Here is a 14,731-nt window from a genome sequence, read left to right as displayed (position 1 = left end):
CTCCCTTCATTTGGTCAGTTGGTTTGGATGAATCATTGTCTTCTTCTTAATTTCAGATGAAGAGGAAGACAATCCTTCATTTGGTCAGTTGGTTTGGATGAATCATTGTCTTCTTCTTAATTTCAGATGAAGAGGATAAAAGGGTCTGTTCATATGTAGTTATCTAGAAAAATAATGAAAACTTCCTTAGGGTTAGTTAGAATTTAGAACCTTTATTTTGGTTATCCTAGTTTTAAAATGCATTTGTTTTCTCTTTGAATATATATATACTTTGAAATTAGAGTATATATATATATATATATATTAATAAATTGTCAAGTGTCTCATAGCTCACTAGTATTTAGGGTTTTAAAAGCCGGAACAGTAAACCAAAAAAGAGACTAGTTCCCGGTTTTTTTATTGATTCTTGACCTATTTTTCCTTGTTTTGACCATATATGTTAATGGCTTGTCTATATAATTAAAAAATGGTAAATTGCAAATTATATCCCTAATGTTTGGGTGTGTTTGAGTTTTACACCCTAACATTTTAAAATTTAAATTTTACCTCCTAAATTATAGGGGTGTTTAGATTTTACACTCCAAAGTTTGGGGGTATTTAGATTTTATACCTTGAAATTTTAGAATTGGGGGTGTAAAATCCAAACACTTCCAAATTTTAGGGGATAAAACCTAAATTCTAAAATTCTAGGGTGTAAAATTCAAACATCTCCAAGCTTTATGGGTATAATTTGCAACTTACCCATTAGAAAACAGTAGGTGATTCAAACATTGGTTTTCTTAGAGCATTCGCATCAATTTGTGAAAAAAATCTATCTATTTTATCATATGAACCTAAGTTTTTATATATTTTATTTATTTATTTATTTATTCTATTTTACATACTCATTTTTTGAAAATACTCCACATTATATTATCTACACAATTGGGGTGAAGTCATTATAGATGGTATCAGAGTCATGCCCTACTTAGAAGTGTGGGCCTACACGCGAGGACGTGTGTGCCTGTAAGGGGTGGATTTTAGAGACCCAAAAGGAGGAATCTTCAATCTATGAAATCCTACATCGCCTACGAAAGCACATAGAGATGTGTTTATAAGGAGTGACCTCCTTTTAATAAGTAGAGGTCTTTTTTTCCATTGTTGTGTTCGTTGGAGGAGAATAAAACTGTGAGGGGTTTGGACCCCAAAGCCGACAATATCTATACAATAATACATAAATTGATGTAGATGTATTTTTATAACAATTTATACATATAATCTTAAATTTTGTAGTGGCATATGTGATATGACAGTCGGTCCATTTAAGGGATGTCATATTGACTAATCGATCAACGAGAGAAGATGCCTTCCGGTGAAATTATGTTTATCTTGGAGCGAGTAGACCATCTAAGGGAAGTTGATGCGAATGAAACAAAGTCTGGTGATTGTGTACTGTCAAGGGTATTGGGAAGGTGCCCAGTGGAGTTTGGGCTAGAATTCACTTCGAGCTAGTCCACTAGGGGCTTAGGTCCCTTTTGTACCTCTGTAGATTCCACTCTGATTGGGTATTGCGACATAATATAGGCTACCTTCCCCATGTTTTATTGGACCCATGGCTTCGGGTTTTTAGGCTTGGGCCACTATGGGCATTTGCTGAGAACTTGTTGTGGTAGATTTAGGGTTGTTGATCCATTCTGTGGAGTTCCTTGTATTTTGCCTTTTGAAAATGGGGCCTTGTTAGCCAATGTTTTAGTTTGGGCTTTGTCACTCTCAAACGCCCAAATTATTTGGGCTTCCATTGGTTTTAGGCTCGTCGTGGCCTGTTTAAAAAATGGGGTGGGAACACGTGTGAGGAGCAGAACTCTTTACATCCGTAACACCTTATCCAAAAGTCAATAACATTTGTAGGCCACCAAAGTAATAAAAATTTAGTGCATGAAAGGATAAAGTAAACATTGAAGCGATATCTGACCATCAAGTCCTGACATAAATTTTCAACTTGTGTTCAGTTCATGCTTCACCCAATTGGGCCTGACAAATTACATAACCCCATTTCGAATAATTATGAAAAGAATAGTACTGCTAAAGTGAACTTATCCTTTTGAAAGCCCAAACCATGAATTATTACATAATTTGTATATATATATATATATATATATATTTTTTTTAAATCTGGGGAGGGGCCATGACCACTTGTGATCCAGACATCTAGGAATTTGCAAATGTAGTCAACATAAGGCACCATCAAAATCAATAGTAGGCAAAATTTGCCAAATAGTATATTTTTCCAAAAAAATTAGGCGTGTGGCATGCGTTTAAAGTTATTTAGTAACTTAGACTTTTTTGAAAATCGAGTTTAGCAAAATCGACTTTGGGCTGGAAAACGAACGCTATAGTGGCGTTTCCAGCCAAAGTCAATTTTACCAAAGTCAATTTTCAAAAACAGTCTAAGTTACTAAATAACTTTAAACTCATGCCACACGCCTAATTTTTTTGGAAAAATATACTGTTTGCCAAATTTTGCCTCAATAGTAAGATCATGATGTAGACAATCTTCTAAAGCACAAATGGTGATTTCTTTCTTCTTAACTTGTTGGTCTGTTTTGTATTCTATGGTACTCCAGGCGAATTTCATTGTAAAAGGTTGGAAGTTAAAAATACCATTTCAGCTTGTCCCCCCATTTCAGTTTTCCCATGTAAAGTAGCACTAGTGATTTAGACCTCGACCTGACCTCTTATAATAATTCATCCAAAAAATATATATACCTAAATTTTATGAATTGAAACTTTTTCACGTTTGAGAGAAACGATCTGATGAAGAAAGTAATTGCCTGAAACTATGTATTTTATTTAATAGATCAATAGTTGGGGAAGGGGATATTTGAACCCGATTATCAACGTTAAAGAAATTAGGATAGAAAATGTTATTTAATTGTCAATCAGTCGAGTTTGAGTTACAAGTTCTTGGCAAGTTATTCAATTCATCTTTTTATAAAAGTTTATGTAGAAAATGTATATTAAAGGAAAACTAACAAACATACTCGAAAGTGAACTGGACACATCCAACGGAGGAGGAGGGGGATGACGAAAGGTATGTGGTGGATCGTAGTCGGGAAACAAAGTCTTCTCATTCTCTGCAAATAAATTGAAATGTCAAGAGAAATTCTCTTTGCCAAACTATCGACTAAATTACAAATTAATTTCTATTCAACTATTCATAACAATTTATGTCGAAAACGGCTATTGTATCAAAAAATTAGCAAACATACTTAAAAGTGAAGTAGACACATCCAATGGTGGAGAGGTATGTGGAGGGTCATAGTCAGGGAACAAAGTCTTCTCATTATTTGTAACTAATATGAAACGTCGTGAGAAATTTCCTTTGCCAATTTATTAACTAAATTAAAATTAATTTTCAATTCATCTATTTAGAAAAGTTTATGTAGAAAATGTATATTATATAGGAAAACAAATAGACATACTCGAAAGTGAAGTGGACACATCTAACGGAGGAGGAGGGGGCTGATGAAAGGTATGTGGTGGATTGTAGTCAGGGAACAAAGTCTTCTCATTCTCTACAAATAAATTGAAATGTCATGAGAAATTCTCTTTGCCAAATTGTGAACTAAATTACAAATTAATTTCTATTCAACCATTTAGAACAATTTATGTAAAAAATAACTATTGTATACAAAAATTATCAAACATACTAAAAAGTGAAGTGGACACGTCCAATGGTGGAGGATGGGGCCAGCTAAAGGTATGTGGAGGGTCATAATCGGGGAACAAAGTATTCTTATTATTTGTAAATAACATGAATTGTCTTGAGAGAATGTTTTTGTCAAATCATTAACTAAATTAAAATGCATTCCAACTTGACTACCCGCAACAATTTATGTAGAAAAAAAGATAACATATAGAAAAATCATCAAATGTACTTGAAAGTGAAGTGGACACGTCCAATGTAGGAGGAGGAGGTTGATTATGGTCATGTGGAGGGTCATAGTCAGGGAACAAAGTCTTCTCATTATCTGAAAGTAACATGAAACGTCGTGAGAAATTTCCTTAGCCTGTTTATTAACTAAATTAAAATTAATTTTCAATTCATCTTTTTATAAAAGTTTATGTAGAAAATGTATATTAAAGGAAAACTAACAAACATACTCGAAAGTGAACTAGACACATCCAACGAAGGAGGAGGGGGCTGACGAAAGGTATGTGGTGGATCGTAGTCAGGAAACAAAGTCTTCTCATTCTCTGCAAATAAATTGAAATGTCAAGAGAAATTCTCTTTGCCAAACTGTCAACTAAATTACAAATTAATTTCTGTTCAACTATTCATAACAATTTATGTCGAAAATGGCTATTGTATAGAAAAATTAGCAAACATACTTAAAAGTGAAGTAGACACATCCAATGGTGGAGAGGTGTGTGGAGGGTCATAGTCAGGGAACAAAGTATTCTCATTATCTGTAAGTAACATGAAACGTCGTGAGAAATTTGCTTTGCTAATTTATTAACTAAATTAAAATTAATTTTCAATTCATCTATTTAGAAAAGTTTATGTAGAAAATGTATATTATATTGAAAAATTAACAAACATACTCGAAAGCGAAGTGAACACATCCAATGGAGGCGGGGGTTGATTATGATTATGTGGTGGATCATAGTCGGGGAACAAAGTCTTCTCATTCTCTGCAAATAAAATGAAATATCATGAGAAATTCTCTTTGCCAAATTGTCAAATAAATTGAAAAAGAAAAGAAAAGAAAAATCTCATGATTCTTTTCTATATTATGGAGAAACGAAAGTATGTTCAACATTGTTATGAATGTAGAATACATACCCAAAGGGAATTGGCGAGCGAAGCACCCTGTGGTAAAGCTAAGCAAGAGGAAGAAACACAATCGTGCTTGAAAATCCATCCCTCTCGTTCACTATCTCACTTACAAAAAGCCTGAAGCTAGTACGTGAAAACCTTGTAATGACAACCCGTATTTATATAGGAAAAATAATGTCTATCGAATAGTTTCTATCCTAAAACCTACTACACATAAATGCTTGACACCTGGAACATTTGTGTCAAGAATTAATTGCTTAAAATTATCTCCTTAAATGTTAAGATGCTTATAAATTATTTTAAGTAATAAATAAGAGAGAGACAAAAATTCTAGTATTAATTAGATGAGATGAGTTGGAGAGCAATAAACACTAGCATTTTTTTCTACCGTTAGATATATGAGAAATCAATAATTTAAAATAAGTATAACTCTTTTGAAGTTATACCAAGTGTAATTTGAACACATCTTATATATATATATATATATATAAGATTGGGTTTATGCAAGAGGATGAAACACAATTGCTCTTGACAATCCATCCCTCTCTTTCACTATGTCCCTCTCTTACAAAAAACCTGAAGCTAGTACATGAAATCTTGTAATGACAACCCGTATTTATATGGGAAAAATGATGTCTATTGACTATTGTCTTGACAACTAGTCTACCATGATTACCGGCTGAATAGTTTCTACCCTAAAACCTGCTATACCGTATAGTCTATACGTAACAAGCATTTAGCAAATTAAATCTATATCTTTAAACAACTTGACAAGTTTGGCGATCCTCAAAAGAAAAGAGAAAAAAGGAAAAAAAAGTCAGATTTCATTGTTAATACTTAATATACTTCCCAAAAATAATTTACTTTAAAAGTACAGTGTATCAATCTCGGTCTTCCCAGTAAATACTAATATTTTTTCAACTATTAGTATTTATTTTTTTCCATCTCAGCTTTATCTAATTAATATTAGCATCTCTCTCTCTTTCTCATTTATTACATTTATAAGCATCTTAACATTTAGGGAGATAAACTTTTTTTTATCTCCCTAAATTTTAAGATGCTTATAAATGGTTAGAACATCTACAACAGCTGTTACATAAAAAGTGTCATTTTAACACATCAAAAGCCTATTTTATTATTTTACCACATCATTTTACAACATCCCATTTATTAAATGTTTTATCATTCAATTTTATATATTAAAATAATATATATAACATATTAAACACTGCTGCTAACAACCAACAGCCACCACCACACAACCACCACATCCTCCATAACCTAAAACACAATTCAAAACAAACCCATAGCCCACCAACACCAAATCGGAAGCCCCACCACCACCTCAACCACAAACCCCGACAAACCCACCGCCTCCACACCCTCACCCATACCCACTTCTAAACCCAGACTCTAACCTTGTCATCGTCGTCATTGACACCGACATTACTCCCAACCACAAAAGCTTCAACAACCAAGACCTCGAACTCATACCCAGCCACTGCCGACCCATCCATCGGAACCCATAACCTAGCCCATCTGAAGCCACCCACCTCCATCAGAACTGAACCCAGCCAATACAATATGAACCCAAACATCACCATCTAAACCTACCCATCAAACCACAGCCACCCCCCCCCCCTATAAAAAACCATTGCTAGATAGAGATTGGTGTGGAAGTGATTGTCAGCGTCAATGTCAGTGTGGAAGAGCAGTGAGGGTGAGAGAACAAAAGATGAGAGGCTGAGAGAGAGGAGAGGATTGGGGTTTGAGAAAAAAAAAGAGGAAGAGACTGACGGAGAGATGAGAGAGAAAGATGAATAAAAAAATAATAAACCATATGCTATTCGGTGTCCGTACCGTGCCAAACTTGTAAGGGTACTGTTCAATGTTGCAAAAATTTGATACATTTAACACATCTGATAAAGCTCCGTTTTTTATGTTTGGTGTGCCAAATGTGCCATATTATAGCATTTAGCATTTATGCAACAGCTGCTATGGATTCTCTTATATGTGATAAATAAGAGAGAGATAAAAATGCTAGCATTAATTAGATGAGATGAGTTTTTTTTTTTTTTTTTTTTTTGAGAAATCCATCGACTGATAGTTTTATTAAGAAGCTGGTAAATCATTGTTTACAAAAGCAACTAAATCTGGTGTAGTAGACTCCAACCAGACAGAAAGTGAGAAAGAAGAATGCTCGTATTAATTAGAGGAGATGAGTTGGAAAGCAATACATACTAGCTTTTTTTTCTTCTACCGTTAGATATATGAGAAATCATTGCAAGTAAAATGAATTGTCTTGAGAAATTCTCCTTGCCAAATTGTCAGCTAAATTAAAAATTAATTTCTATTAAGCTATTTACGACAATTTATGTAGAAAATGGCTGTTGCAAAGAAAAATTATCAAACATACTTGAAAGTAAAGTGGACACATCCGACGGAGGACGAAAGGTATGAGGAGGGGTGTAGTTGGGGAACAAAGTCTCCTCTTTCTCTGCAAGTAAAATGAATTTTCTTGAGAAACTCTCTTTGCCAAATTGTCCACTAAATTAAAATTTAATTTCTATTAATCTATTCACTACAATTTATGTAGAAAATGGCTATTGTAAAGAAAAATGATCAAACATACTTGAAAGTAAAGTGGACACATCTGGGGGAGGACGAAAGGTATGTGGAGGGGTGTAGTCGGGGAACAACGTCTCCTCTTTCTCTNTTTTTTTTTTTTTTTTTTTTTTGAGAAATCCATCGACTGATAGTTTTATTAAGAAGCTGGTAAATCATTGTTTACAAAAGCAACTAAATCTGGTGTAGTAGACTCCAACCAGACAGAAAGTGAGAAAGAAGAATGCTCGTATTAATTAGAGGAGATGAGTTGGAAAGCAATACATACTAGCTTTTTTTTCTTCTACCGTTAGATATATGAGAAATCAATAGTTTAAAATTGGTGTAACTCTTTTGAAGTTACACTAGATGTAATTTGAACTCATCTATATATATATATATAATATGCACACACACATACATACATACATGCTATGCCTAAAGTTAATGATTTGAACTCTTCTCACGTTGAGAGAAATGATTTGATAGAAGAAAATAATTGCTTGAAATTATATATTTTACTTAATTAATAGATCGATAGTTGGGGAAGGGGAATATTTGAACCTTGATTATCAATCTTAAAGAAGTTAGGATAGGAAGTGCCATTTTAAATTTTAATTGCCAATCAGTTGAGTTTGAGCTACAAAGTTTTTGACATGCTTGATATTAGATGACAAGATACAAAAGTTTTCTGAAAACGCTAAATGGCATTTCCACATTTATTGTTAATACATTATATTTAATCAACGATCGCAAAAATTTAGAGTCTGTCTTTGCAACGTTGCCACCCTTTCTGGAACGAAGAGGATTGTAGACCTATTCATTCGCTGCAAAATGACACAAATTTTGTGGTTAATGAAGATGTCTTATTTTTAGTACACTACGTGACAGACAAATAAGTAAATAATTTCTGAAAATTTTCCCAATAAGAAACTCTTTTTTTTTTTTTTTTTTTTTTGAGAATTTTTCCAATAAGAAACTATTATTACTTATTAGATTATTCCATGTCGTTCGACCAAAAAGAAAAATAAAAGGACACCATAAAGTTTTTCATACTCATGGCACCATAAAGTAATTACCCATAATTTTATAACTTATACTTTGTTATGTCATTGAAATTCAAATAAAATCATATTATTTATAACTTTTGGCAATTCAAACTTTGCCTACACTAAAAATAGTTGGTGTCGTAGCTTGATAATAAGAACAATTATTATGAAGAGGATGTTATAGATTTAAAATCTACTGTATTTATAATAAATAAAACAATATGGTGTAGATCTAACTTATCTAATTTGAGTTAATCTATAATAATTGCACATACATAGTAAATAAGAGTATAAGTCTATAAGACAACACGTACGGTATATGTATAACGATTAACGGGTGCATAAACATGTTGCACTACTTACAGAATTTTAATTTATTCTACATTAAAATAACATTTTATAATTCTCATAACTCTTTTCAATTCGTATAAATTAACTTCAAATATTTTCTAAAAAAAAAAAAAACTTCAAATATCAAGAACTCAATTGTTTTTTTAATTAATAAAAATTAATTTTTAACACAATAATTCTACCGTAGAGTGTAGATCCTTGATGTGTGAAGTTTTCACTGTAATTTTAGGTGTCAAATAAATAAATAAAAAACTAAAAATGTTTCAAGTGGAGGGGATAGGGGGGACAAAGTCTTCACAATATTTGTAAATAATGTGATATATCTTGAGAATTCTCCTTTGCCAAATTTTCAATAAATTAAAAATTAATTTCATTAAGCTATTCACAAAAATTTATGTAGAAAAGATACTGTTAAAAAAATTATCAAACATACTTAAAGTAAGGAGGATGAGGCGACAGGTATGTGGAGGGGTGTAGTCGGGGAACAAAGTCTCCTCTCTTTTTGCAAGTAAAATAATTGTCTTGAGAAACCTCTTTGCAAATTTTCACTAAATAAAATTTAATTTCATTAATCTATTCACAACAATTTATGTAGAAAATGTATGTAAAGGAAAATGATCAAACATACTTGAAAGTAAATGGACACATCTGGGGAGGACGAAAGGTATTGAGGGGTGTAGTCGGGAACAAGTCTCCTTTTCTTTGCAAGTAAAATGAATTGTCTTGAGAAATCTCCTTGCCAAATTGTCACTAAATTAAAAATTAATTTCTATTAAGCTATTTACAACAATTTATGTTAGGGGAGGACGAAAGGTATGTGGAGGGGTGTAGTCGGGGAACAACGTCTCCTCTTTCTCTGCAAGTAAAATGAATTGTCTTGAGAAACTCTCTTTGCCAAATTGTCAACAAAATTAAAAATTAATTTCTATTAATCCATTCACAAATTTTTATGTATAAAATGATTGTTGTAATGGAAAATTATCAAACATACTTGAAAGTAAAGAGGACACATCTGATGGAGGACAAAAGGTATGTGGAGGGGTGTAGTCAAGGAACAAAGTCTTCTCTTTCTCTACAAGTAAAATGAATTGTCTTGAGAAACCCTCTTTGCAAAATTGTCAACTAAATTAAAATTTAATTTCTATTAATCTATTCATATCAATTTACGTAGAAAATGGCTATTGTAAAGAAAAATGATCAAACATACTCGAAAGTAAAGTGGACACATCTGGGTGAGGACGAAAGGTATGTGGAGGGGTGTAGTTAGGGAACAAAGTCTCCTCTTTCTTTGCTAGTAAAATGAATTGTCTTGAGAAATTTTCTTTGCCAAATTATCAGCTAAATTGAAAATTAATTTCTATTAAGCTATTCACAACAATTTATGTAGACAATGGTTTTTGTAAAGAAAAGTTATCAAACATACTTAAAAGTGTAATGGACACATCCGACGAAGGTCAAAAGGTATGTGGAGGGTTATATGGTGGGATGTAGTTAGAGAACAAAGTGTCCTCAGTCTTTGCAAGTAAAATGAATTGTCTTAAGAAATCCTCTTCATAAATTGTCAACTAATTTAAAAATTAATTTCTATTAAGCTATTCACAACAATTTATGTAGAAAATGGTTGATGTAAGAAAAATTATCAAACATACTCGAAAGTAAAGTGGACACATCTGGAGGAGGACGGAAGGTATGTGGAGGGGTGTAGTCAGGGAACAAATTCCCCTCTTTCTCTGCAAGTAAAATGAATTGTCTTGAGATATTCTCTTTGCCAAATTGTCAACTAAATTAAACATTAATTTCTATTAATCTATTCACAACAATATATGTAGAAAATGATTGTTGTAAAGATAAATTATCAAACATACTTGAAAGTAAAGTGGATACATCCGATGGAGGACGAAAGGTATGTGGACGGGTGTAGTCGGGGAACAAAGTCTCCTCATTCTCTGCAAGTAAAATGAATTGTCTTGAGAAACCCTCTTTGCAAATTGTTAGCTAAATTAAAAATTAATTTCTATGAACCTGTTCACAACAATTTATGTAGAAAATAGATGTTGTAAAGAAAAATTATCAAACATACTTGAAAGTAAGGTGGACACATCTGGGGGAGGACGAAAGGTATGTGGAGGGGTGTAGTCTGGGAAAAAATTCTCCTCTTTCTCTGCAAGTAAAATGAATTGTCTTGAGTTTGCCAAATTGTCAACTAAATTAAACATTAATTTCTATTAAGCTATTCACAACAACATATGTAGAAAATGGTTTTGTTAAAGAAAAATTATCAAACATACTTAAAAGTGAAGTGGACATATCCGATGGAGGTCAAAAGGTATGTGGATGGGTGTAGTTGGGGAACAAAGTCTCCTCATTCTTTGCAAGTAAAATGAATTGTCTTAAGAAAAGTTATTTGCCAAATTGCCAACTAAATTAAAAAAAAAAAAAAAAATTCTCATAATTCTCTTCTATAATATAGAGAAATGAAAGTCTGTTCAACATTTTACGAATGTAGCCTACATACCCAAAGGGATTTGGCGTGTGAAGCACACTGTGGCAAAGCTAAGCAAGAGGAAGAAGCACAATTGTGCCTCAAAATCCATCGCTCTCTTTCACTATCTCACTCTCTTACAAAAATCCTAAAGCTAGTACATGAAAATCTTGTAATGGCAACCCCTATTTATATAAAACAATGTTTCTCTCCAAACTAGTTTGGAGAGAAAGTTTTCAAACTTCTCATATATATTTATTTTGGGGTGTGAATTTTGAAAATCTAACCATTGAATTTCATTGTCCTTATATTCTTAACATGCATATCAAATTTTGTTCAAATTAGATATTATTTAACATTCGATTTATAAATATATTTTTTATACATAATTTTAGAACACAAAAATTTGAAATTTTAACAATAGTTTGATGACATAGCAGCTTTGACATTCTTGAAATTATGTAGGCATGAAGGATATAATAAAAACATTCAATCCAATGAGTAGATTTTCTAAATTTACACTTAATACAAAGATATATAAGGAGTTGGAAGGGTTTCCTTCCAAACTAATTTGGAGAAAAAATTTGTTCTCGTCTATATATGAAAAATAATGTTTATTGTCATGACAATTGGTTTATCAAACGTTTTTAATGACGACATTTGACTTTCGGTTAAACTAATGATATTTTGTCATATTTTGTCTTGAGGCCTCACAATTTTACACATCAATATTTATTATGAGATGGTTTTAATTAAACTTGGTATAACTTTAAAAGAATTACATCATTTACAATTGACCATGTCATTATTGGAAATTTATTGTTTGCCATCTCAATTTATTTCATTAATGTCATCATTTTCTCTCTCTCTCTCTCCTATTTATTAGGTTTGAGGGGCAAATGTTTCTTTGTAATAAATAAGTCCTCACTAAATGTAATAAATATAAGATAGAAAAATAAAATGTCATTAAAGAAACAAATAAGTCCCCACTAAATGTAATAACAAAGAAAGAGAAGAAAAAAAAAGAGAGAAGAAAATGCCATTAATGAGATAAACTGATTATTTTCAAAAGGGCTTATTACACTTCCATCCCTTGAGGTTTGGGAGAATGAAATTCCACCCTAAACATGAATAAGGTTTGAAGTAATTAACAGTTAATTAAACTTGGTATAACTTTAAAAGAATTACATCATTTACAATTGACCATGTCATTATTGGAAATTTATTGTTTGCCATCTCAATTTATTTCATTAATGTCATCATTTTCTCTCTCTCTCTCTCCTATTTATTAGGTTTGAGGGGCAAATGTTTCTTTGTAATAAATAAGTCCTCACTAAATGTAATAAATATAAGATAGAAAAATAAAATGTCATTAAAGAAACAAATAAGTCCCCACTAAATGTAATAACAAAGAAAGAGAAGAAAAAAAAAAGAAAAAAAAAAAGAGAAGAAAATGCCATTAATGAGATAAACCGATTATTTTCAAAAGGGCTTATTACACTTCCATCCCTTGAGGTTTGGGAGAATGAAATTCCACCCTAAACATGAATAAGGTTTGAAGTAATTAACAGTCCATTAATAATAAATACATTTTAATAACAATTATCATTATCAAATTTTGTATTTAATTTTTCATATACAAAAACAATCGTAATAAAATCCTAATTATCAAATTTAATACTTATATACAAAATAAAAGTGAGAAAAAAAATCATTTTTCAAAGAAAAATTTGTATTTTTTTTTTCATGCATCATGGTTTGCTGATTAGATAGTAATTTTATTATAATCATTACTCTAATATGTTTTTTTTTAATTAAAGCTAAATTAGACTCTAAATTTAAATTCTCTATAAAAACTTTTCATAATTAAAATAAAAGAATATTATTAATGACCATAATTACCTATTAAAACTACCGTAATGATTAATTTCCTATATTTAATTAGACTAACTAAAAACTAAAAGACAATTAATAACTAGGATAATTACCTATTAATAACTATCATGATGATTAAATTTTATACTTATAAGACAATAACAAAAAGATTATTAATAATTATTATGATTATTAAATTCATATTTATACAAAATAAAATAAAAGAGAAAAAAATTATATTTGGTTGAGCTTCTATGTCTAGGTTAAATGTTAATAACTATTAAGGTAAATTGGAAATTACACCCTTAAAGTTGGGGGGTGTTTAGATTTTATACCTTGAAATTTCAAAATTTGGATTTTACTCTCTTGAAGTTTGAGAGTGTTTGGATTTTATATCTTAACGTTTCAGAATTTGGAATTTACCGCCTAAATTTTAGGGGTATTTGGAATTTACTTCCCAAAGTTTGGGAGTATTTGGATTTTACACCCTAAAATTTTAGAATTTGAGAGTGTTAAATCCAAAGTCTAAACACTCCTAAACTTTTGGAGGTAAAATTCAAATTTTGAAACATCAGGATGTAAAATCTAAACACCCCAAACTTCAGGGGGTAAAATCCAAATTCTAAAACTTTAGGGTGTAAAATCCAAACACTCCCAAACTTTAGGGGTGTAATTTACAATTTACCCTAACTATTATAATGATTAAATTTTAATATTGAGAAAAGTTAATGTGGGTACCTAGGCATGCTCGCATCGTCCTAGGCATGCATGCAACCACCTAGGCTGTCCTTGGACAGTTTTTGCAACATCCTAGGCATGCATGGCAACGTCCTAGGCATGCTTGGCAACGTCCTCAGATGGTGTCCTAGGAGTCCCACATCGAAGGAAAACCCCCCCACTTGCTGCCTTATAATCTTTGAAGCTAAGGAAGTAGTGTACCATTAGTTTAGTTCTTCGAATAACTATAAACTAATGGTACACTACTTCCTTCGCTTCAAAGTTTATAAGACAGTAAGTGGGGGGTTTTCCTTCGATGTGAAACTCTTAGAACACCGTCTGAGGACATTGCCATGCATGCCTAGGACGTTGCAAAAACCGTTCAAGGACGGCCTAGGTGGTTGCATGCATGCTTAGGACGTTCCAAGCATGCCTAGGTACCCACAGTTAACGATGCCCTAAGGACATTGGTTATGACATATTTTTGTAAACTTTTTATGGGAAAAGAAAAAAAAAAAAATTTTTTTGAAAGTTTTTTACTTATTTTTTATTTATTTTTCACAAAAGTGATATCAAAACATTTATAAAATAATTTATTAACAATTGCTTTAAAGGTACCTGCTAATATGACCCTTTTTATATTTAGACAATAGTTTTGTAATAATATGACTATTAAATTTATATTTATATTAAAAAATAAAAGCTAGAAAAAAGAAAATCACATTTCACTACAAGAAAATTGAGCTATTGCGGAGGTTGAGAAAAGTGCCTCTATATGTCACGTATTGCGGCTCTTTTTTGGCCCGCCGCTGTACATGAAATATATTGCAACAT

At 31.7% G+C, this 14,731-nt stretch overlaps 2 protein-coding genes across 2 annotated transcripts; both read right to left on the bottom strand.

Annotated features, from left to right (window-relative positions):
* Positions 1–3,435: 3,435 nt before the first annotated feature.
* On the bottom strand, positions 3,436–4,931 carry LOC112013824 (early nodule-specific protein 2). The gene is made up of 6 exons (XM_024046204.2): positions 4,826–4,931; positions 4,585–4,674; positions 4,372–4,449; positions 4,144–4,236; positions 3,918–4,010; positions 3,436–3,554 (listed from the first exon to the last, which is right to left on the bottom strand). The coding sequence occupies exons 1-6, from the start codon at positions 4,902–4,904 to the stop codon at positions 3,436–3,438; spliced, it is 552 nt and encodes a 183-aa protein (XP_023901972.2). The 5' UTR covers positions 4,905–4,931.
* Positions 4,932–6,040: 1,109 nt separating this feature from the next.
* On the bottom strand, positions 6,041–11,447 carry LOC112006977 (early nodulin-75-like). The gene is made up of 8 exons (XM_065764739.1): positions 11,339–11,447; positions 10,904–10,984; positions 10,689–10,769; positions 10,473–10,553; positions 7,452–7,532; positions 7,236–7,316; positions 6,238–6,383; positions 6,041–6,100 (listed from the first exon to the last, which is right to left on the bottom strand). The coding sequence occupies exons 1-8, from the start codon at positions 11,415–11,417 to the stop codon at positions 6,041–6,043; spliced, it is 690 nt and encodes a 229-aa protein (XP_065620811.1). The 5' UTR covers positions 11,418–11,447.
* Positions 11,448–14,731: the final 3,284 nt, after the last annotated feature.

Source organism: Quercus suber, unplaced genomic scaffold (genome assembly GCF_002906115.3).
Source record: "Quercus suber isolate HL8 unplaced genomic scaffold, Cork oak 2.0 scaffold_581, whole genome shotgun sequence".
Taxonomy (NCBI): domain Eukaryota; kingdom Viridiplantae; phylum Streptophyta; class Magnoliopsida; order Fagales; family Fagaceae; genus Quercus; species Quercus suber.
This window is presented reverse-complemented; position numbering and strand designations above follow the sequence as displayed.